The sequence below is a fragment of the Perna viridis genome, chromosome 9 (assembly GCF_037379345.1).
Source record: "Perna viridis isolate PV_CMFRI_1.1 ecotype Kerala chromosome 9, ASM3737934v1, whole genome shotgun sequence".
NCBI classification, from domain to species: Eukaryota; Metazoa; Mollusca; class Bivalvia; order Mytilida; family Mytilidae; genus Perna; species Perna viridis.
In genome coordinates, this window is record NC_142453.1 from 20,651,374 (window position 1) to 20,677,825 (window position 26,452).

The 26,452-nt window shown below is 33.6% G+C and overlaps 2 protein-coding genes across 2 annotated transcripts; both read left to right on the top strand.

The window, feature by feature from the left end:
* Positions 1 to 16,132: 16,132 nt before the first annotated feature.
* On the top strand, positions 16,133 to 18,198 carry LOC148607270 (uncharacterized). Its single transcript, XM_088546717.1, has 3 exons — positions 16,133 to 16,405; positions 16,743 to 16,811; positions 17,614 to 18,198. The coding sequence occupies exons 1-3, from the start codon at positions 16,174 to 16,176 to the stop codon at positions 17,739 to 17,741; spliced, it is 429 nt and encodes a 142-aa protein (XP_088402843.1). The 5' UTR covers positions 16,133 to 16,173; the 3' UTR covers positions 17,742 to 18,198.
* Positions 18,199 to 22,751: 4,553 nt separating this feature from the next.
* Positions 22,752 to 25,630, top strand: LOC148607271 (uncharacterized). Its single transcript, XM_088546720.1, has 3 exons — positions 22,752 to 23,056; positions 23,796 to 23,864; positions 24,552 to 25,630. The coding sequence occupies exons 1-3, from the start codon at positions 22,774 to 22,776 to the stop codon at positions 24,677 to 24,679; spliced, it is 480 nt and encodes a 159-aa protein (XP_088402846.1). The 5' UTR covers positions 22,752 to 22,773; the 3' UTR covers positions 24,680 to 25,630.
* Positions 25,631 to 26,452: the final 822 nt, after the last annotated feature.

Below are 26,452 nucleotides of genomic sequence, written 5' to 3' on the forward strand. Positions count from 1 at the left end.
ATCAAAAGAATGTAGTCCAGGAACAAAACCAGACAAGGAAAACGGATTCGCACAACAAAGATAATATAAAATGACTGAAATAACATGTACAAAGTAAAAAATGAAAATAAGCAACTAAACACTCGGACATGGACCAGTTAAGCCGGGAGGGTTAGCGTTCTCAGCTTTTCTAAACACACCTGCCTAGTTGCTCATAACAGGTCTAGTCCGGGGTAGACGAAAAAGGAAATGAAAACTATGACACGTTGAACAAATCAGTTTCCATTGTGCAGATGGATACACTGAATTGATCCACGAGTTCATGATGACGACCATAAAATTTCTATAGTGATAACTTCAAACATGCAGCAATATAACCCTGTTCCAGGTGCCTAATGTAACGCAGAAACGGATGAATTCTGTTAAAGCGTCTTTTTAAAAAGAGTGAAAGCAAATGCATAATTGAATTTCTGAAAATATGTTGATGTTAAGTAACACTATGAGTAGAAAAAACTTTTGAGATGGTCCCTAGATGTTCCCTTAATATTTAGTCATACCACCCAACTCATTTTAAATAAAATTGTTGTTACATTATGGGGGATCTCAAACATGTCATAGGGATCGAAAAGAATTAAAAAAAGTAGATACTGCTATATTCAAACATTACATAAGCCTCTTTTTCTGGTATAATTGTTTCAGATTAAGTAGGACATGTGCATTCTCCCCACTTACAGAAAATTACGAGTAGCTAAAAACATGGCAAATTTGCAAAAAATGTAATCCTGTACTTTTACATTACTTAAAGTTCATTAATATTTTATAGAAAATTTTGTTTAGGAAAAAAACAGTTCAACAATGTATGTGCATCTAACACTTTTAAAGATGTTTTCAATGATAGTTCAATGACACTTCTCATCCACTGTGAATATTTAAATACAATGAACAATGGTATCTAATTAGAAACAAGTTAGTCAATTGAGAATAAGCTACCAAAACACACTGGTGCATGGTTGGAAATAGTATGGATTCCGTTTTATACTCCTAAAGTATCATTTATCAAGTAAACTATTTTCCTTCAATATCATATGAAAATCACAGTTGAGAAATGGTAAAAATCTGACCATATGAATTTGAAAGTAACTCAAATAGTTGAAAACGTTTAACTTAACAGAAGACTAGTGTAATGATAATTATTCGATATCAAGTTTGATAACAAGGTGTACTTGCCGACTTATTTTATATGCCAATGTCATTAAATGATGACTTTTGCCAGTCCACGCAAAGGCTCCCCTGCACAAATTCGTATTATTGTATAATTAATCTCGTTTTCAGTTTACACAGGAAGTAGTCTGTTTAAGTCAAGTAAGTTATCAAGTGTGTATAATGATGTGTACACAATCCGATAGTGTGTGGTATTTTCCACTTTTCCTTTTTAAGGGGTACCTTACATCGTCTCTAAAATTTATTTAACTCGTTTAAATTTCTTACAAATTTATTCAGTGCTTTCATAAAAGAAGAAAAAGAAATAAATTTCTAGAATTTTTTACCGCGTTTAATGGGAAAGGGTAATCAAGGGAACCAATGTTATAGCGGTAATCAAAAGAATTTAATCCAGGGACAAAGACCGGACAAGGAAAACAGACATAAACAACAAAGAACATAAAGTAACTAAAATCATACATACAAAATAACAAAAGTAAATGAGCAACTCGGACTCCACTAAAAACTGGGAGCATGGACCAGGTGCACCGGTAGGGTAAGCGTCCTCTGCTTTTCTAGAAACACCCGCCGAGTTGCTCATAAAAAGTCAAGTCCGGGGTAGACAAACGAAGAAAGGATAACTATGACCTGTTGAATAAATCAGTTTTCATGGTGCTGATGGATACACCATAACGATCCACGAGTTCATGATGACGACCATAAAACTTCTGTAGTGATGACTTCAATCTTGTAGCAACATAACACTGTTCCATAAGTCTATTTGTTAGAGTTCTAGCGCGATACAAATAGTCTGCGTAGTTTCAGCAAGCTCTGGCATAACGTATGAGTTGTGATATGAACACTCCATACGCAGGAGCCGAAGCGATGTTGCCACAGATGAAAGGAAAGTTGACAATTCTGAATGAAAAGTCATCACGTTTGTCGTAAAGTTTGGTCAATAGTTTTCCCTTACCATCGATTTCTGTGTGTAGATCAAGATATGAGGCTGACTTCTTTTGGGTAGATGCGATGTATCAAATCCCCGAAATTAGGATTGTTTAAAGATTCTACGTCATCTATATATCGGAAACTCAGATTGAAGGATCTAGCCAAATGATATTCTTTCTTTCTGATCAGACTGAAGGATCTAGCCAAATGATATTCTTTCTTTCTGATCAATTGAAATGAACATACTGTAGCTTCATCAACAAAACTCTTGATCATTAAAATGCTTTTGAGTTTGATATCAGAATGTAACAAAACAAAACGTTTTGATAATTTTTACAAAGTTATTTCTATCAGGTGTTATATTTAACCTTAAACATACAATGACTTTGTTTGTGGTAGATTCAAACGAAACTTTAGGAATAGTTTTTTTTTAATTCCGTTATCATTGTATTTTATGGAAAAACACGACGTTGGTTGTCCTATTAAAACGATTTAGGAAATGGGTCTTAGTAACACGACGAATTGACTCAGCATTATATTTTACCTTAAGTGGACATAATTCATAATAATTCAAAAAAAAAAAAACTTTTTACAACCAAAACGTATAGTAACATAGCTCCTTTATTTGGATATGTTTGGTTTCGAGTAATTCTTCTTTATATTTTTCCAACTTGAATTAACTCCCAAAATATATGGTTTTAATTTTTTCATCAGGAGGTCACTCTTTGAAACACGTGCACAGCATACCAATATTTCTGAGTACTAAATAACTGATATTTTCTCTCTTTACTACATTCCAAACAACTGTGAAGGTTGAACTCGAGATGTACTGTGATATAATATACTTTATAAGAGACGCGAATCAGACGTAGATTTTCAAAATATCTAATGAGAGTGTCTCTTCTCTGGTAGCTTTGCCTGTAATAGTATTAAAAATATTTTGATTTTTCTACCATGAACACCACAACTTTCCTACCATGATTACCACAACTTCACATAACAAGCCGAAATCTCTCATTCGTTATTGTATTCACTAATTTACTAATCTTTCTTAACAAGATACTGGTGTAGAAGATATGATGATTTCTCAGATACTATTTAAAAATAAAGGCAAAATCCCCACGCCCTGGTAAAACGAAAACGGTTTTCTAATGAATAGCCACAACTGGCTGCTTAAGGTCCACTTCGGAATTTGTTACATGCCACAACACTATTGTTCGGAAATTTATAACATCATTTTCCGGTTATTTCCAGAAAATAAAAAAAAAATGTTGACAAACTGCTTTCATAAGGATTAGCCACAGCCGGCCGAAAAAGGTACACTTCCAGTATTTTTCACATGCCTCTTCGGCATTGTTCGGAAACTTTATTACAACTTTTTCCGGTCATTTCACGACAATTTTAGGTAGTACCATACGGATAGGTCATTTCTGAAAAATTGTTAACCATTACAAACATTACAACTATTTTACAACTATTTAAATGATATAAGCACCAAATGTCCATTTTAAATTTTAAGTCTTACAATATTCGACAGGGTCAATTTGATGTTCGAAACAGTGCGACTAAATGTAACTGTATAGTGCCCCATAAAAATGTTGACAAGCATGTTTCCAAATGACTGGCCACAGCGGATCTATAAATAGTAATCAAATAATACGTAAAAAGTAACAAAAGCAAATAAGCAACTCGGACTCCACTAAAACTGGGTACATCGATCGGATGCATCGGTAGGGTAAGCGTCCTCTGCTTTTCTAGAAACACCCGCCGAGTTGCTCATAAAAAGTCCAGGGTAGACGAAAGAGTTAAGGAAAACTATGACACGATGAACAAATCAGTTTACATGGTGCAGATGGATACACCGTAACGATCCACGAGTTCATGATGGTGACCATAATACTTCTGTAGTGATGATTTCAATTTTGTAGCAACATAACCCTGTTCCAGAAGCCTTATTGTAAGAGTCCTAACGCGATACAAAAAGTTTGCGTAGTTACGGCTAGCTCTGACATATGAGTCATGATAGAAAACTCCATACGCAGGTGCTGAAAGGATGTTGCCACAGATGAAAGGAAAGTTGACAATTCTGAATGAAAGAATAATCAAGGGAACCAAGGTTATAGCGGTAATCAAAAGAATGTAATCCAGGGACAAAGACCGGACAAGGAAAACAGACATACACAACAAAGAACATAAAGTAACTAAAATCATACATACAAAATAACAAAAGTAAATGAGCAACTCGGACTCCACTAAAAACTGGGAGCATGGACCAGGTGCACCGGTAGGGTAAGCATCCTCTGCTTTTCTAGAAACACCCGCCGAGTTGCTCATTTACATTTGTAAAAATCATCACGTTTGTCGTAAAGTTTGGTCAATAGTTTTCCTTTACCATCGATCTCTAATTGTAGGTCAAGATATGATGCTGACATCACAGTGTCTGTATGATCCTTTATATCAAATTCTTTGGGGGTAGATGCAATGTATCAAGTCCCCGAAACTAGGATCCTTTAACAATAGTTCGTCGTCTATATAGCGGAAACTGTAATTAAAGGATCTGTGCAAACGATGTTCTTTCTTTCGGATCAGATCAGCAATAAAGTCAGCATCGGAAGAGTGTAGGAATATGTCAGAAAGTTGAGGAGCACAGTTTGTTCCCATTGGAATTCCAGCATTTTGAAAACATCATCTTTTAGATATATTTGGAAGATAATTTAGAATTATTTTTTAAAAAGTATGATGAATCTCTGCCAAGAACTATATAATTATATCTAGGTGTACCATCTTTTTTGGGGCACTTAAAAAGGTACACTTCGTTTGGAAGTTTTATCACACCATTTCCGGTCATTTTCGGAAAATTTAGAATTGTTTACAAACATGGACTCGATGGAGAAAGCTTCATGTTTTCAAAGATAGTTGACGTTCTTTGGAGTATATGATACAGAAATTATTACATAGTGTTTAACACAACATATGTTTTATCAACGCTCGATCTTGTTTTCATGATCTGAGTGGGGAGTATTTTAAATCGTCGGGGTAGCACAGATGATGACGTAAAATAAAGATTGGCAAACACTCACACTTCTAAGACAAAGCTAAGGAAATTTAATAGCAGGCAGTGTAAAATCTGTATTGATTTATGGAGCAGAAACATGGAATTTAACAGTTGTATAAATGAAGAAACTCCAAACCTTTATAAACGGATGTCTGAGAATCATTCTTTATATATGGCGGCAGAATAATATAACAAACGATCATCTTTGGGACATTGCAACTCATGTACCAATTATGAAAGAAATAGAGAAAAGGAAATTGAAATTGGCTCGGACATACACTTCGTAAAGGCAAAAGTAGAATTAGTTTCTTCTAAACATTGAGTAATGATTGTTTTTTTGTAAAATGTTCTTTGTGCTGATGTGACCGCTGACTTACCTATTATGACAATAGCATGCGAATGTATTTTTAATCACTTTTGGTATAGTCACGCCGCAGTGGAAGAGGGAGGTTTAGCGCGCTGTAAAACCTAGATTTAACCAACTACTTCGTTTGAAGTGCCTGTATCAAGTCAGGACCATTGCAGGACTAGCTGCTCCGGTGTTGATATATATATTTTTCAGACTTATATTGCACTTGACTTGATTATGAATCGGGTTAGCATTCGGTAATTTTGTTGTTACCCTTATTGTCAAGCTCTACAATAGATACCTCGAGGAAAAAGGAAAGGGGACTACCAAGATTTACCTGGAGATGAGCTCTTGATGAGGAATTGAATGAAAGTTTGTACAGCTAGAACACCATACATCAATTCGAAACGAACAGAAAGAGTGCGGTCGGAATTGTCAGTGGCCTATGGAGTAAATAAGTAAGTATGACATTCCAAGAAAAATGGTAATCGGATTATTAAGAAATTTGATATCACAATACAAATCAACTGCATTAAAATAGCCTGATTCTGACCTCGACATGAATAATGCAATCACAATATCAATGTGGAGTAGGCTTCTAATGAATAGAATGAACAGGATTAAAATACATAAATACTGTAAACCGGGAAACTTTCGCGCCGTTTTCTTATCGCGGTTTCTACTATAAACCTGCTTTCACTGTTTTAAATTCGCGATCGTTATCGTTCATCAAATTGTACTGTAATGTTTTTCGAAGAAAATTTGCCGATAGTTGATATTCACGTTATGAATTTTGCCAAAAAATGAAACTACCGCAAAAATTTCACGGTTAACATTAATTAAATAATTAGTGAAGAGATTGGAAATGCCCAGAACACAAGGTTTTTAATTAATTTTCCCATAGTTTCTAGAGGCCTAGGGTAGCCGTCCCTGTATCCCTTGCTTTGCGACCCTGGTGGGATCCACCTTACGTGATTCTCAGGATTTGTCACTGACTCATATTTTAGATTTAGATCCAAATGAATTCGAAGGTCAAAAACTGCATATTATCAAAGTCGGGAGTGGGGATATTTATATTTTCACTGTTTTTACTAGTCAATACTAAACACAAAAGCTCTACGCTAGTCTATTTGACGACAGAAGTAAAGTTGCTCACTTCACAAAATAAAATATGCCACTAGCCTGCAGTCTATTACAGTTATAAAAAAAAACCCTTTTACGGGATGAAAAACAGAAAATGCGTACAATCTCATTCACGCTGCACTTATACAAAGTTATATCCAAATAGTTGTCGGATCGATCCATGTGATGCAAGGAGAAAACAACAAGGGAGGAATTCTCATCAGTATCAATAACGCGTTAACTTCCAGTTACGACAAATCATGACTCCCATAAACAATATTTAAATCGCTACACTTATCTAAAAAATTAAAAACAACTTTGGGATATCAAGTAAATCTAAATCATATATTCTGTTTCTCCTATCCTAATTGCAGAACGTACATCTACCTATATAAATCGTCTATCTCCAATCTCCTTAAACTGGAAATCAAAGCGCTTACATACTGTTCAGACGTTACGCACGCTATTGCGGCTGTGTTAAAAAAAAACACACCTATCTAAACTATAAATGACTATCGAAAATAATAAAAACTGTGATTAGGTGAAAGCTGTATACTGTTGGAATCAGGACAAATTATAATTTTTGCATATTGGTCGCACATGGTACTTTTAGTTCTTCATAATCAATTAAACTTTCCAAAAACCCGTAGAAACGTCAAAATTCCTTATATCGGGTGTAACACACTATAGGTAAAAAAAAGCTAAATTAGTGAATTGCACTATTGCAGAGAGTATGAAATTCGCCAAATTTTGCATGGAAGAATAATTTCATAGCATCAATTTAGCCCAACAAGAAAGTAGAGGTATATAGAGATAGGGTATTCGTACTTTCTTCCGTTACGCAGAGCGTGCACATCTCTCACCCATTAGTCCTCCTGTAACACTGAATGCAATTAAATGACACTTTCACAGAACTTTATCAAATCTTCCCATTTTGCACCTCTTATTTTAAATTTTGATCCGAATCTTAGGATTTTCACATTACCATTATTCAGATTTTGTTCTAAATCAATATGGAGTTCTACATCACACAAATCTTTTTTTTCGATCATTCAGACTCAAAAGATCTAAACATGAACATTTATTTGACATAATACCAAGGATCTCAAAATCTAGTTGCTTTTATTTCTGCTAGCTGCAACAAAAAACTGCCACTCGCTTGCTTATTTTTCCCTTACAATTTGATCTTTGCGTTTGCAGAAATTACATATATTGAAGTGCATGACAAGCAGTACACCCGTGTTCGTATTCCGTAGATTCCGGAATAACATCGACCTTGGAAGTTGCGCTCTCAGAAATGTTTTCGTTTGATGGAATTTGAAAATCTGTCTCGTTTTGTTAACATATTTTACGTCGTAAAAGACGAGGATTAATTACAGAACGACTGTTACATTTTTTGCTCAATGAAGAAACAACCTCAATCACTTGGCGCAGATAAAAACGCCTACGTAGCAAATTATTAACACATGTACCACGGGAACTGAGGTTATTTCAAACAGATCGAAAAATATAAAAGTCATTCCTTATAATTTATTCATAGTATCAAAAGTTAAGGATTAAATCATCACAAAAGATTGATGAGGTCACAATAACATAACAAAATTTGTTCTATGATAATGGAAATAATTTTGTATCCAATCAAAAAGCGCGTTAATTCTGAAATCAAATTATCGACCTGCACAGGTGATCTACATTATATTTTACTCTTAATTTGAAGACAAGTTATATTATCAGCTAAGCTGTATAATTTATTTAAACATATAATTTTCAATCAAATCAAGCATTTAATATGGGCCTAGTAACTTAGTGTAAAAATTCGACTTCTTTGAGTAATCATTTGCAATAGCTGTAGAAAATCATGAAATGCCTGTATTTACTAAACTGGTTAGGGAGTACTAGTAATAACTGAATTTTAGTTATTACGTGTAATTCAAAGTACGCTTATTTACTGTAACATATATAAGAGGTGCTCGAAACAAAAACATTATCGAAAGTTATCAATAAAAAGCTGTTTGAAAAACTTTTTTTCGAAAAGTGGAACCGTTTGTAGTGAGACATACTGCCAACATTGTTGTGAATACGTGGTTAAAATAAACATTTCTTTAGTCGACGTTGACGTGACATTCAGTTAATCTCTTGTTCTCAATTTATACCTCTCAACCTTAAAGCAACAGGAAGAAGACTGTCTAGAAGACATTCGAACTACCCGAAATAAAATAGCTCATCATTCTGTGAATTCTGACTTTCTTGATAATGAATTTCACGTTTTGGGACAAAACATAGAACGCATGTATTCTGATAACGAAATGTTTTTTTCATATCATTTGAAGATGATTTAGTTAGACTGGTGCTTGTCCAATTAGCGTTTGTGAAACAATTACACGTAGGTCCGGTTAATCGGTTAATACAATCGGTTTCTGAAAATAGGAAACGTAAATACAATCAGTCAGAATTGAATAGAATTACGATAAATCGGCCATCAACGCGTTTCAAATACCAACTCCTAATGTTTTTTTTTTCATACAAAATGCTAAAGAGCATCATTTACTACTTTTCCACAAAGGCCTATTTGGAGCAGCTGCAATAACGAGCATGCCGGTACCGCTCATACGAGCGAGACCGTTACACTGGTTACCGCAACTGTTAGATATTGTTGCCTAAATGACTCACTTTATATAATCAGATTTGGGGTAGGGCGGCTTCCTTTTAAATTATAGTCAACTGTATTACTACTTATTTGCCAGAGAGAAATAGTATTTCAAAATTTCAAAATAAAGTAAAACTATGAAATATACACGTTTGGGAGCGTAAATGGCTGTATTTATCAACTGGGTCATGTATATTTATGGGCAGAAAAGGCATCAATATCCGGTTTGTGCATGTAAATTCGGGAACTTAAAACAGTATAATGACAGTTTCATTTTCGTACGCTTCGAAAAATGTGATTGAGAACAGAACCAGTCTCAGTAGCGTTTTTGATTAAGTTCAATACACATCATGTTTTTTTCCAAGATATGGATTGTCAAAAACGGTCAACAGAAGGCGCTCAAATGTTTACGAAAATACTATTACCCATAATTTCATACGATTGCCAAAACGAACCCAAGACATTTCGGATCACAGCAATCGAACCAATAACGTATATCCCTTTTTGACTTAACTTATACGCTCCAGAAGGGAGCGTTTATGCTTGTATTATCAACTTGGTTCTGTATACTTATGGCAAGAAAAATCATCAATATCCGGATCGTATCTGCATTTTCGGGAGCTGAAAAACAGCATAATGGCAGCTTCATTTCCGTTTACTTGTATGTGTGCGAGTGAGAACCAAACCAGTCTCGGAAAATATTTGCAGTTTCGATAATTAAATACAAATCGAATCAGCTATTCCAAGATAGGGTTGGCTTGCAGTATGGCGCCTAAATGTATACGAAAATTACGTAATCAATATTACCCACAATTTTCGGGTCATAAAAATTGCGAAACGAAAATAATCGATAAAAGAAAGAATAGAAACGAACCAATTAAATAAAATGAACCAAATCGTTATAAACACAAAATTTAACTATACAAAATGAAACAGAATGAAGCGAAACTAAATGCAATAAAAGAAATCTTTTAAGACGTTTCGCAAATTATAAGAAACATCATGTTAACCATTGCCAGACGATTCGACCAAAGACATTTCGGACCATGACAACCAATAATTCCTTATGAATGCTGGTAATTTCGGCCAAAAGACACATCAGACAATGACAATTAGTAAAATACTTTAGGACAAATATATATCATTACAAAATTTACCACACTTGAAGGTTATATGTATAATATATCAAATCAGAGTTTGAGGAATGAGGCAAGCAATCTTCATCAACATTTGTTTCTTCATCACTTGACTGATAACCAAAACTGTCCACACTGTAGGGACCACATTGAAGATAATCATCATTTCTTGTTATCTTGCAATTATTTTGCTCTCTACAGAGGTCACTGCAGTCTGTCTGCTTAGACCTTAACATTATATTGATGACTGACATTTAATTTTTCATAAAATATAATATTGATTTTATAAAAAAAAATACTAATTTATTAATATATTCATCAGCATTATAAATGATATATTTATCATGCATTTTAATTTAATCATTGCTAGATATTAAAAATCATTTCAAATCAATTCCATCTTCCTTAATGAAATACTTCTTTTGTCAAGATCGAGTTAATAATTTTCAATCTTTGAACTTTATCCACCAATGTTTACAAAACATGTATATAAATGAAATATACTAAAATAAAAAAAAAAGAAAAAAAAAGAGTTTAATTTAAAGATAATGGAAAAGTTATGCATTTATAATTTAAATTGCACAGAGAATTACTATTATTATTTTTAGAGTAAATTCTTAATTTAAATTTAAAGTGCTTGAATTTAATCATTATCAATCAATCAATGTACTCTATTATATATAAATATCCATTTTTTTTATTGAATAAAATATGTTTAAATCATCAACTCAGAGCCGACACAAATATCAAAGTTGTTTTTTATTAATGTTTCTTCGAGTGCGTTAAAAGGTTTCACCTTTATCATATTATTACATGTAATAATGATATCAAAGAATTATTATGTATTAAAAAAGTAAATATGATTTGTAAAAGTATGTACAATATTACATTGTTTGAGTAGCACTAAATATCCTTTTACTGAAACACAGTTTTACTGGAATCCCGAGTAATATTTTCGTCCCGCTACTCTTACTCGAGTATATTTGAACGATCTTAACGCCGCTTATAGTAATGACCAAGAAGCCAGAGTTACTAGATAAACTACTTCTAATTTGATACATGAGCAAATAACTCTGAACTAATGAATATTTGAATTGGTCAATTTACAGTTATTTTTTTTATTAGATCCACTCCAGAGGGAAGCGTCAGTTAGAAACGATTCATTACATGAAGAACAAGAATATTTTCAATGTTACCATCAAATCGAACAACTTAAAATTAAGGGTAAGGGTGACCAATTATCTGCTTGCAAATACTTAGTCCTGAGTTATATTGTACTTAACGTTCATCAGAAGAGGATATAGATACAGAGGTACTTCATAGCATGAGTAGCAGCATTTTTTGTTCTTCATTTCCGCAAGTAGTCGATACAAAGTCATGTTTACATGAGCTTATATCTAAATTAGTCGTACAAATTGTTTTATCTTAATATGTATTTTGCCTTCTACGACCTCTTCGGATGATTTTATCTTTTGAAGTATTTCTGTTCCTTCTAATACATTTTCGAGAATATCGTCTATTTTGTAATTTGGTTCTTCGTCATCCAAGCTATGGATTATGCTCGATACAGCAAAATAGCACCCGAGGTACGCTGCGATATGTAGAGGGGTTAAATTGGCTACGTTGGGCAATAACATGCTGGTACTATTTTTCTTGGAAAAAAAATAAAATGTATCTCTCATATACATCTGACTTCATATATTGAACAACAAGATAATGAAAAAAGTATTCTCAAATTCATCAACTTGACGACAAACCACGAGGTACATTTCCTTGACTTCGAATATTTTAAAGTCCCTTATTGGTAAGCCCATCCAACAAGTCAAGCATGTGAAATGATAATAACTTAATGTCACTTTCCACAAAGGTGTTAATGAAGAGATCAAGGAAGAGTTGTCCTTGCACCATCTGCCAAACTTTTGAAATGTATCTGCCAATAACGGGGCCTGTTTGACAAGTTCTTTAATTAGAAGCCTTGCAAGAATTTTCGCATAAACTCTTATATAGATATCGTCTGTTTCAATACAATCTGGAAGCACAAATTCAAACATTACATCAGCAGTGCACACTTCAGTGAAATTGTCGGGGAATACAGTTCCATAAGAGTATACCACAGCTCTAGAAACATTGACGCTACTGGCAGTGTAAGTGGATTCGATTTGTAGTTGGTGGTGAAGAAGACCTCAAAAACATCTTATCAATATTAAATGTCGATATAGATTCGTCACTCAAAACGAGACAGCTCCGGCAAAGAAGAACCAGATACATCAGAAGTCGGCCACAAAATTATTTCACTCGTAACAAACATCAAGAATGGTCTTGATGCTATTACACAAATTCCAGATATAGTCAACACAATTCACCAAGCTACAAAACTTGAAAAAGAAGACTTATAAACTAAATCTACGTAGTAACTCTTGTTCCAACCAAAGGTAACGTAACAACGTGGTCGGGAAAACGTTGTATGACGTTACTTAAAGAAAATAATTTATGTCTGGATAATTGAAACAAGAAGATAATAGTTGAAAAAAAAAAAAACATATTCTAAGAGTATTACGCTTGGTAGATATGAACATGATAAATCGCCTTAGATGTTCATGTTGATTCATAAACTTAATTTGTTTGCCCCTTTTCACGCAGAAAAAAATCAGTGGCATAGATTTATTCCCTCAGGACATTTTTCAAGCTGCCGATCCCAACATGGCGGTCATAAGGTGTTTCAAATATCTATTTGTATTTACTACTCACAAAAATACGCCACTTTTATAAGTTTTACAAATTGTTAAGGGGGCATTGGATCCATCTATTGAGGTGCACTATGGGAATATATAATTCAGATTGTTTAAAGTTTTTCAATTCCACTTTGTGGTGTATGAGGAGTAAAGGCTAAGAGATGGGTCCTCCTATCTTTCCATATCCATAAATTGCAAAGTCCATGTTTTGCTATATGTGAAACCCCCAAATTGATTCGGGTAAAACTAAAAAAAATAGGTGCACAATGGGAACGTGCATAAAGATTGTGAATTTCATTCAATTCCATTATTAAGTGGAATAGGATGAGTGAAATACAGTGGTGTAATGACGGACAGCCGGACTGGAGGACATGAACAATAATACAAGGGTCATTAGAGACTGATGATTAAATGTGTTGCGTTTGACCACGAACATGTATTAACATGTACATAACTTCCTAGAGAACCAGTATTCATGGAGAAAATAGTAGATTTTAACATACAAGTACATATATATGAAATCACATGAAAATGTTGAAATAACAAACGTGTTTTAAGTGAAATATCTATGGGTATATTTATGATTCATCACTGTGTTAAACCATTGCATTATTATTCGAGGTCAAATTTAATAACGGCTTACGCACAGTATATACAAATGCCAGTGGCAGAAATTATTCAACGGCGTTCAACCAGTTTTAATATTTCCATGCAGCATTGGAAACACATTTCTAATAACTTACCCTCTTACTACGCTTGAAGAAGGAAGTAGTTTCTATTTTTGTCAATGGAAACCTCTAATCTAATCTTTGCGTTATGTGTACACAATTAAGTCATAAATTGTATAACTAAAAATAGTGTGAGATTTTCTATTTTCCTTTCTTTACTAGTACCATGTGTATGATAAGAATCATGCAAAATGTGATTCATGGTTGGAAAGCCTACATATTTTTATTTGAAATGTCATAGTAAACAGAAAATAACATGTGGCTTTTTATATAGCCCTTGTTTATAGGAGATATCAAGTTATAAAGAATGCACAGTGGAATTTAAGGGAGATAACTCTGTAAATGACAGTCATATACAATGGGAAATGTTGGATTTTCAATGTGAATTAACTGTTAAGGGCACTCAGATTGGTATAAATAATTATACATTTCATCATACAGACCTATAAAACAACTTATTAACAAAAATAAAAATATGTAGGTGTATCATAGTTTAAAGACTTTGCACGATTTTTATAAAGACTACTATTTAATACATATAGATGATCCTCCAATAATGATTAGTTTCAAATATTACATATGGTGTAACAGTCTTCTTTGTTCAATGTCTATAATATGACCACGAGTGACAAAGGGTATTCAATGTACGTGTAGCCTTGTTTCTATTTTTAAATATATGTATAGACGATATTTTACTATTTATATGTATATTGATGCTATAATTCTTAAGTTAGATTTGGATATAAACCATTTCGTTCCATAATTACTCTCAGCGAATCGTATGGCGGAACAATCGGAAAACCTCAGCCTTTCTAGTTACACAAAAGAAAAACCTCGGAGGCACTAGGCGGATGGATCTATCCGGAATTAGTCAAACCTGTTTTGGCGACCAGTATAGCATTCAGAATTAATCTGTCTTCAAAGACTACTATCAAATTATTAAATATCCCTATGTAGTGTATTTTATGTAAAAGTAACCTGTATTTAAAGACCTCCCTATCTTTTGTGATCTAGATTTTATTGTGCCTTTGAAGGTCACTTTTAAGTCTCTGTAAGAATCGGGCGGTGGGTGAAATTTGGTATTAAAAAAAAACACCACCATTTTGAATGTTTAATTTGACTGAAATGTTGGCACCGTCAGAATCAAGAAGACAAGCTTTTCCGTATTATTTTGGTAAACTGAGTTATAATTTCATTGAAATGCACTGAATATGAACATTTCAAGGGCAGATAACTCTATCAGAAATCTCATTTTTCTAATCTGTTGAAAATTTTCTGAGCAAGCCAGTGATGCAGATTGTCAAATAATTGTCTTTTCAAATACAGAAAGCATTCTTGAGTGAAATTATATATTATCAGATTGGTGATTTTTTTACATGCATTTTAAAAACTGCTCTGTATATTTCAATGGTTTAACTCCTTAGCAATTTTATTTCATATGAAATAAATTATTGCAATGTCATTCGACTTTTGCATTACGAAATAAACTGTCACACGAGAAAATTACACGACAGTTCGGATGTACATTTTGTACATGAAAGTTTAATTTGTGTATGAATTTGTTGCATGACACACTTACAAAAATAGTAAAAATACAATCATTTCATCATTACTTTTGTGACTGCAGATATGTTAGGTTGAGATATAAGTTTTTTGCTTGTTTTGAATTGAATCCTCAGAAAATGACTATTTACAATTTTAAGTTGAAATAGCTGATCCGGTGGTGGGTCCAAAAAAGGTGCAGCCCCTCTTTTATTGGAAAATTTGTCATTCTAATGTGTAAAATTGACAAAAAAGGAAAATATAGTCCTAACACCCCCTTTTTAGGAACTCCAACTGACACCCCTCTTTGTCAAAGTGTCTGGATCCTACCCGTGATCCAAAGACAAATTTGCATTAAATATTAAGTTGCTGCTGGAAGCTTTTACGCACGACACATTAGTACCGTACGTACAATTCATACATACAATCTAACTCGTAATTCATGCATAAATGCGCATGCGGAATGAATTCCATGTTATAAACCGTTTCATATGAACAAAAATGTTTTGTCCTCAATCAATTTAAATGAAGAAACAAAAAAAAATATTCTAAAAGTAGTTGGAAGCAATCGTAATGGGTATTTTATTACCTCTGACCTACGAAATGCATCCAAGCCCTGTTGACAGTGACGTAAAAGATGGTAACGTGGGAACGTCGTTGAATTTCCATAAAGCATCTCCAAAGATGGGAGCGCTTTTTGCGAAAGCCGGTTGTTTGCCATGTTTTAATGGTGACATGCGAAGAATTTCACCAGAAATAATCTGTGATTTGTCTCCTCCAGAACGACATTTATCGGAAGAAATTATAAAAGAGTTGAAAACATGTGGGATCATATCGACGGAAACCACGAGTGCAAGGGGTGGCGTTTCCTTCAATATTATGCCAGATGGTGATACAATGACAAGAAAGCCACGACGCTTACCAGCCCTCCTTCAAAACAACAAAGTTAGACCATCAGGGTCACAAGGTAAGTGACTAAGGCATCTATACAATGTTTCAAGCAAGTCTGATGTGTATCCCGACATTCTCTAATGAAAACATGCCACATGGTAAAAAACACCAATCAAATCAAGATATGAAAAGGACCAAGATTCTATATCTGCATGAATTCATCTTATTCTTAAACCAAAAACTTGCAATGCAACGAACATGCAAATGTCTGATTTAGGTACGAGTTCCCACTAAAGTTGTACGATACCATCTTTTTAGGAACATATATCGTCTATAACCTATAATTATATGCTGTTATGATTCGTTGAATTTGATGACTCATTGGATATTTTAGCTTTGATGCTCTTTTTCAGTTGCAAATAACAGCAGAGAAAAAGCAAAGATCGCAAACACAAGGCGACAGGAAGCACTGAATAGAAAAGGTAGGTTTACCATCGGAATTCGGCATTAGCTCTTCATGAAAATTTTAAAATGAAATGTCTTCATGTAAAATAATCTGGCAATATACATAATTATAGCACTGAATATTAAAGTAAACTCCTAAGAATGGGCAAGAAGGATTTAATCATTATAATACACTGCTAAATTTCCCGCCAATTTTAGTTATTATATAACCATTCAAATATTTCTCTCTGTACCACGTCATCTCAGCACTATTATGACATGAGTGTTTCCAAGGTGGTTCGATTGCATACACCGCAAAATTGTAATAAACCACGTGCCTGATTCAGACATTGACGAGTCCTTCATTTCATATCGCATTGAATGTGAATCTAACGCGCTTAATGGAGGTAGACCTTGGATAAGGGACACAACCCTTACAAATCATTGGAACGTTTGTATTTAGCATTTTACAGTAATGTCCTGCAAGCTTCAAAGTAAATTTGACTGATTTCATTCTGTGTCAAATGAAAGCTTGATAGCCTTTGGTGAAATTGAATATGATACAAACATATCACTGACTTCATGAGTTATGTCCTTTACCCTAGGTCTACCTCCTCAAGGCCATACAAGTGGCATGAGTTCTTTAACAGCCCCTTTTTAAAGATTTTTTTTTCTTGCGATGATACATTTTCGACTTTGAGTGTATAAGATGGAGCTGGGTAGGTGACATTACATCAAATTCAAAGTAACTCTAACCAAATAAACTTATAAAATTTGACTTTTCAAACATCATTTATTCAGGCCCTTCTCTATATAAACTTCATTTTATCTTCTTTGCAGCGCAGATTGGAAAGGATTACGAGCTTAAGAGATTGGCAGTCATTGAAAGACGTGAGAAGAAACTTCTCGATAAAATCAGGAAAACCGAAGAAAAACTCAAGAAAAACGCAAATCGGAACAGCAAATAAGCAGAAACATATACGGATATTAATTTCAATATTTTTATATTAATTTTAACAGATTCTTCTTTTGCAAAATTCTGTTGAGAAAGCTTTTCGTCATATTATTCCGTTCTGAAAGTTCTAGTGATTTTCTTTTGTATGATAAACTAGAAAAATAAACAATTGAAATCCTTGATTGAAAACAACCCGGCCGCTTGCACTCTCCTTTACTATGGGAGAACTGCGAAGACATGTTGCCTGCTTTTTATGATATAGACCGCAATAGGTCGGACTATACTGTCTTCAGTAGCCTGTAGGTGTTTACTGAAAGTGGCAATGACGGGCCGGGGGGTATAATATGGACACGATGCCCTCCGTGTCGTTACGAGTATATATATAAATATTAGTAGGCCTTATTTTACTGCATGTCGATATTTATGAAAATTGTTCGTTGTTATGATTATTTAATAAAAGTGATTTCTTATGTTTCTGTAGGATATCTATAAATTGCGAAAGGAATTGATCAAACAAAACGAAGGGAAAGAAAGACTACCGCTACGAAACAAAATCAGTCAATAGAATAACCGTACGTAGCAATTTTTATTATTTGCAAACAAAAATGCGAACAAAAATGTCAACAATTTTCAGTTATATTTATTGTACGGGTACTAATTGTGTATCCTCACAAACTCCTGAACTCTTAATGGGGTTTCTTCAAACTTGAATGAGGTACCAATTCTGCACTGGTACTGCATTTGTTAACTACAAACTTCTGATTTTTTTACTAGATTTCATGATTCAAAAAAAATTCCAGACGAAAATATATGTGAAGAGAATTTATGGACTCACGCTCGTGTACCTTAAAAATATATGGAAAACGGAATGATATCAAAGAAATAACAATCCCCCCCCAAAAAAAAAAAAACCAAACAAACAAACAAACAAACAAACGAACACCAAACAAACAAACATACAAAACAAAAAACAAACAAACAAAAAACAAAAAAAACAAAAAAACAAAATAAAAAAATAAAAAACAAAAATAAAACATTGATAAACAGCCAAAGGCAGTATACGGGTCTTAAATGAATGGTAAGTTTTTAAGGATGGACTCAAAAGGGGCATTGCAACCTCCTGAATCCCTTTCAGTGGGAAATGTAGTTCGTTTTGTACAAAATAAACCCCTTTTCAAAACCACTGGATTAGCGCCTGGATTTCCTACACCAAGATTTAAGGAGAGCATAACCATCGCCATGGTAACAATGTGGTTTTCATTTCAATGCAAAGCTTCCGGAAGGGAATCAGTTATACAAAATATGCATTATGATATAAAAAAAAAGCTACATAAATCAAATAAAAAAAATTTACAGCTATCATAGGACTCCAAAATCAAGCATTCAGTATTAATCTTTCTTAACAGCTTTGATTAAATTATTGAATATCCCTATGTATATATTTTGCTATGCCTTTGACGGTCACTTTTCAGTGTCAGATTTAAAAAAAAATCGGCTGTGGGTTAAATATAATGTTTAAAAAACCCATCATTTTGAATGTTTAATTTGACTATTGGCACCATCAGAAACAAGTAAAATAAACAAGATTTTCCATGTCATTTTAGTAAACTGAGTTATATTTATGAAATGCACTGAAAATATCAACATTTCGAGGGGAGATAACTCTGTCAAAACCTCATTTTTCAAATCTTCTATTGAAAATTTTCTGAACAAACAGTGATGCAGATATCAAATAATGGTCTTCAAATACAAGAAGCTTACTTAGGTGAAACTATTTTATCAGATTGGTGGGTTTTTGACCTGAAGTTTCTCATTTTTCTCACTTTACCTGATTCTTACAAAAACTTACACTGAAGAAACGTTTCACTGTATACGGGTTACCCAATCGGTCATATATAAAGTCGATTGATAATTCGTTAAATGCGGGCGATAATTTTATCAACTTGTCAGTATTTTACTATGATCCAACTCCTTAGCGATTTAATTTCATATGAAATAAATTATTGCAACATTCGATTTTTAAATTTATTTTTTTTGAGTTTGAAAATTGTTACTGTATCCATGTCTGGTCTTTGTGCCTGGATTATATTCTTTTGATTACCGCTATAACCTTGGTTCCCTTGATTACTCTTTCAAATGCATGTAACTACTATTTTATCCCGCTTTCACAATGACAAAATTATTTTCCCCTATTTTAGCTAGGCTAGAGGAGTGTACGCACGGTACGTCTTTCCTTAGATCCGCGTTTGCATTGCTTATCTAGAATGCAGGAGCAAATAACATAAACAAATCAGTGCTCAAAACATTAGTTTCCCAAGCCAAAAAACGAAACTAAGGGTATATGACTGCAGCGACAGCGATGCATATAAACATTTCATGGCATATATATACAAAAACCAAATGCACTGAAAGGGTAGGCATTCTCTGTTTTCTTAAACTCACACGCATTTTTGAAATTATTTCATGTCATCTATAAGAAGGGAAAAATAATTGTCTAAGCGGTGCCAAAAAATTATCTAAGATCTTGCCAAATCAAAGTACTGATGCACTACGTCAACTTCAAGTGAAAGAGATTACAACAAAAGTATAAAATGCTCCACCCCATCATAGTTTAAATCATATTTAAAGTACTCCACAAAATACAAAATCAACCAAATATCGATATAAATACAATTTATGACTTTTTTAAACAGTTGAATTTTGTTGACGAAGATGACCAACATTCGGTACCGACTGTCCAAAAATGTGCCAATAAAATTTTCAAATGCGTATATAAACGGCTACATTTCTAGAGACGAGATCATTAAATGTATTAACAAGCTAAAGATATGTAAGGCATTCGGAGAAGATAAGATAATAAATGAGTATATCAAAAATACATCAGATATTTTCATTGATATTTACGAAAAACTGTTCAGTGTTGTATTTGACACAGGAATATTGCCCAGTAGTTGGTTAATAGGGATGATTAAACCAATATATATAGACAAAGAAGATCCGAATGATCCAAAAAAATACAGACCTATCAAAATTGTAAGTTGTGCCGGAAAGCTGTTTACTGCGATATTAAATGCTAGGTTGAACACTTTTTCCGAAGACTTTCTTATCTTAAAAGATAATCAATGCGGCTTCAGACAAAAACATTTCACGGTAGATAATATCTCCACGATCCATATTTTGTTCCAAATTCTAAAATCTAAGCGATAAAAACTTTATTGTGCTTTTATAGATTTCGAAAAGGCCTTTGATACAGCTTGGCGAAACGGACTTTTTTATAAACGACTTTTGAACCACATGCATATGTAAATGGGAAATGTATAATGTCATATTCAATATGCATTCAAATATCAAATCATGTATTACATTCAGAAACATGAAATCCGACTTTTTTAGCTGTGAAACTGGTGTGAGACAGGTGAGAATTTTCTGTCTTTTCTTTTCTCCATTTTCTAAATGATCTAGAAAAGTTTTTACAGTCCCACAATATAAATGGTCTAAACTGTGTATCTTCAGAAATCGAAACATTTCTAGATATATACATGAAGCTGTTTGTTTTACTCTACGCAGATGATACCGTATCAACGGCTGAATCTGCAGAAGATTTACAAAAACAATTGATTACCTTCTCGAACTACTGTGATATCTGGAAACTGACAGTTAATATAAATAAAACAAAAGTGTTGTTATTTAGCATATTTACTAAAATGAGTTTAGCAGACAAGGCAACAAAAGCAATGTATGAAGTTCTTAAAATAGGAAGGAAATGTAAATTGAAAATAAAGTTTAAAATAGATTTATTTGATAAAATGGTGAAACCAATTTTATTATATGGTTCCGAGATCTTGGGCTTTAATTGGAAAAACTGATATTTTGGAAAAGGTTCATCTAAGATTTTGTAAAATACCTTTAAACGTAAAAACTTCTACACCGAATTATATGATATATGGTGAATTCCGTTGCTTCCGATTGAAAATGACATATTAGGCAAAACTTGTGTTCAGTATCCATTCCAAAATTTCATGTATACCATAAACACTTGCTAGAAGTCTGGTTGTTCAAGGTAATACTATCCTTAGGATAGTTCTACATGTTCGAAAAATCTTAAATGAATGCGTTTATCCAAATATTTGTGAAACAGAAACTTTCTCTAAATAATGAATGGCTAAGATGTGCAATCAAAAAGAGACTGGTTGATCAATTTATTCAAAAGTGGCGATTAATAGTGAATGACTCGCCAAAGGGATTAAACTATAGAATTTTCAAAACCAAATTTGAATTCGAAGAATATCTTAATATTCTAAATTTCTCCGAATCTAAGAAATTGTGCAGATTCAGAATTCCAAATCATTTTACCTATCGAAATTGGTAGATGGCAAGGCATAGAAAGAGAAAACAGACACTGTGTATTATGCAATAACCAAGAACTAGGTGATGAATATCATTATATTCCCGGATGTTCCTCTTTCTCAGAGAAACGCAAACAGTGTTTGCCAAGATATTATCTATTCAAGTTTTTGAACTTGATGTCGACTAAAAAGCCGTATCTACTACTTAAACTTTGCAGTATAATAAAAGATATAAATTCCCGCATTGGTACTCCTGGCTAAGCATCCGCCCCTTTTGTCTGTTTTCCTGTAAATTTTATGTGTATGCTTTTTATATTTCTGTGTGTGTGTGTGTGTGTGTGTGTGTGTGTGTGTGTGTGTGTGTGTGTGTGCCTTTTTTTTTCTTGTGCCTCAAATTGGATTTGTGTATGTTCTCTTTATCAATTGATTTTTATATAAAGACATTTATAGATGTAAAACTACGTCTGCAAACACGTCGTCTTTAATAAACCCATCCGTGTAGGTTGATTTTTCGATTGTTTTGCCCTCAATCAATTCAAATGAAGAAACAAAAATAAAAACTACTGAAAGTAGTCGGAAGCAATCGAAATGGATATTTTATTACCTCTGACCTATAAAATGCATCCAAGCCCTGTCGACAGTGACGTAAAAGATGGTAACGTGGGAACGTCGTTGAATTTTCATAAAGCATCTCCAAAGATGGGAGCGCTTTTTGTGAAAGCCGGTTGTTTGCCATGTTTTAATGGTGACATGCGAAAAGTTTCGCCAGAAATTATCTGTGAATTGCCTCTTCCAGAACGGCGTTTATCGGAAGAAATAATAAAGGAGTTGAAAACATGTGGGATCATATCCACGGAAACCACGAGTGCAAGGGGTGGCATTTCCTTTCATATTATGCCAGATGGCGATATAATGACAAGGAAGCCACGTCGCTTACCAGCCCTCCTTCAAAACAACAAAGTTAGACCAACAGTGTCACAAGGTCAGTAATGAATAATTAAAACTAAGGCAACTATGCAATGTTATATGGGAATCTAATGTGTATCCCTGTATTCTCTAATAAAAACATATGCCACATGGTAAAAAACCCAATCAAATCAAGATATAAGTAGCTGTCTTTGTAAGAATCATGCAAAATCTGAAAAATGTGATATACCCCAAAAAAGGCTACATATTTTTATTTTTGTAATTAAGTTGTTTCATGGGTCTATATTATGAAATGTGTAATTATTCATTCAAATCTACCTGCTCTTAAGAGATAATCAACATAAAAAATCCAATAGATCCTATTGTATTTGAGTGGCATTTACAGAGTTATCTCCCTGAATTTTGAATTCTACAGTGCATTCTATACAATTTTTATCTCCTATGAGCACGGGTTATACGAAAAACCAAATGTTAATTTCTGTTTACTGAAACATTTTAAACAAAGTATCAAAAATAAAAATATGTAGGCTTTCAAACCATGTATCACATTTTGCACGATTCTTAGCTGGAGTGCTACATAAAAAGTATCAAGATTCCATATCTGGGTGAACTCATCTCAATCTTAAACCAAAGACTTGCTGTGTAACGAACAGGCAAATGTCAGTATTAGTTCACACTAAAGTTGTACAAAATCCATCTTTTTAATGAAGGAACATATATTGTCTATAACCTTGTTCCTATGATGTCATTAGTTTGGTGACTCATTCTATTTTATCTTTGATTCTCTTTTTCAGTTGCAAATAACAGCAGAGAAAGAGCAAAGATCGCAAGCACAAGGCGCCAGGAAGCACTTAATAGAAAAGGTAGGTTTATAAAGGAATTCACGATTAAAATTAACTTTACATCAAAATTTAAAAACGACATGTCTACATGTACACCTCCAATGTTTTAAGTACAAACCAACGTTTTAATCTTGCATAAATTATACTATTTACATATCAAAGAATATAACTTTAGTAGAATTTTTATTGGCGAAATTATTTTTGCCGCCAAACAGAGTGGAGTGTGGATTGTGAAGAAAGATTTTATCATTCAAAAATAAAATGTTAATCAATGGCATGTTTTCCCGCCACTCTTATACCCGAATAACTTTTTAAAGATTTCTCCCGAATACACTAAGTTATCTCGGCACTATTAATTATTGGAGTGTTTCCAGTGTGTTTCGAATGCATTTCAACAATAAAATATTCCATAAAAATGTGCTAAAAGCATGCATGTGCCTGATTCTCATATTGACGAGTCCTTATCTTTATATCAGATTAAATATAAATCTGATGCGCTGAAGTCCATCGAGTCGGACAGTGCCGAGTTCGAGTCCCCGGGAGGGAACAACTAAACATTTGCTTCGCAAATTTGACAGCTCTAACGTCGTTTGGAATTTTTCAGACCCTTCTATAAATTTACTTTTTCTTCCCTGTATCAATTTGATCCGATGGAGCAGTGTAGCGATTATATATATCTACAATTTTTTCATTTTATCTACTTTACAGCGCAAGTTGGAAAGGATTATGATCTTAAGAGATTGGCAGTCATTGAAAGGCGTGAGAAGAAACTTCTCGATAAAATAAGAAAAACCGAGGAAAAACTTAGGAAAAATGCAAATGGAAACAGTAAATAAGCAGAGCCAGTAATGGATATCTGATCAAATTTTATTTTTCTTTTATTTTGCAAAATTTTAGTCGAATTATCATGTTCAGAAGACGATTGCGTCACATTATTCTGCTCAGGTTCAAGTGATTTCCCTCTGTATGTCTGAGCAGCAAACTATTGAAACCCATGAATGAATACGAACCCGCTTGCACTCTCCGTTACTATAGAACAGGGAACTACGAACAAATTGTACCTGCTTTTTATGATTGAGACTGCTATAGGTCTAGCTTTTTGTGTTTTCAGTGTGTTACTGATAATGGTCACGGCCGGTCGGTGTTATATGAACACGATGCTCACCGCTAAGAGTATGCTAAATAAAAAGGCCTTTTGTCACTGCCTGTGGATGTTTGTAAATATTGTTCGTTGTAATGATTATTTCATTAAAATGATTTAACATGATTTTTGTTGGGTACCTTGAAACTGCAAAGCGAATTGACACAATTTGAAAAACCAAGCAAGAAGAAGAGAAATTCAGAAAAATACCGAAAAGAAATAAAATTAGTCAAATAGAATACCCATAACAATTTTTATTAGTTGCCAAATAAATACGAATTTCACGAATTTTCGATGGGGTGGGGGTATCTACTATATTTCCTCCACGCAAGCTCTTAAACCACTCTTCCTGAAAGCCTACCGGACTTGAATGAGGTACAAACTTTGATTTTAATAAATAAGATTTGGATATTTTATAAGACTTCATTATTAATTAAAAATCTATATTAAAATAATATATACGCAGTGTATACATTTTCGACATGTGAGTGAAAGTATTCTTTTTTTTTCTTTTTTTTTTATCAGAATCGTAGTTATGTAGTACTGTACTTTAAACAAAAATGGAAATGGGGAATGTGTCAGGAAATACCCCTCCCCCAGCATTCAAAAAGATCTAAAACCCGTCTTTGGGCTTTAAATGAATGGAGCGGTCTAATAGGCGGAACTAAAGCGGGTGTTGCGAACCCCGGATCTGCCCTTTCGTTGTAATATCTTGTTAATTTCATGCTAAATGTGGACAACGTATGAATAAAATAGCATGAATCCCTTTCAAAATCTCTGGATCCGCGCCTAGGTTTTGACCACTAAGAAATATAGAGACATTACCCCTAATATGATTAAACGAGGTTTGAAATGCCCAGTTTCATCTTGCAAAGAAAATCAGTTCTACAAAATTATCAGTATCACGAATAAAATTACAAAAGTCAAATTAATTTTAGAATATGTGTTTGCCGCCCATAATCCTTTACGGTTGATTCCATTTCGGTGGCATTTTGATTATATATAACAATCTATTTAAAAGAGAGATCACACTATGATATCCAGTGTTCGCAAATCTCTTGAATTCTCCAAGTTATATACGTGCTATAACTTTTGTCAAACTAGAAGTCTCATCTATATAGCGAAGCTTCGACTAATTTCCGTACCAACCAGTCACTCGTGCAATATTATGATATTTCGAACTTTTTAATTCCAAATGTTTCTTCTTACAGTCTCTACATATCAATATTTCACAGTCAGTACAATGGAACTGAAAACTTTTCTTTTGACAAAGATAACATTCCCGAGTTTGCTCTGGTCTCGATAATCCTTTTCCAGACATTATTCACAAAAACAATTTTCTCATAACGTAATTTTAGCTATGGTTGTTCATTTTTAAAACCAAAAGTGTTGAACAAATTGAAAACCTTCAATGGTCCGTTGTATTAACTTGTCAATGTCAGACATATTAAGCGTCAGTCCTTGTAAG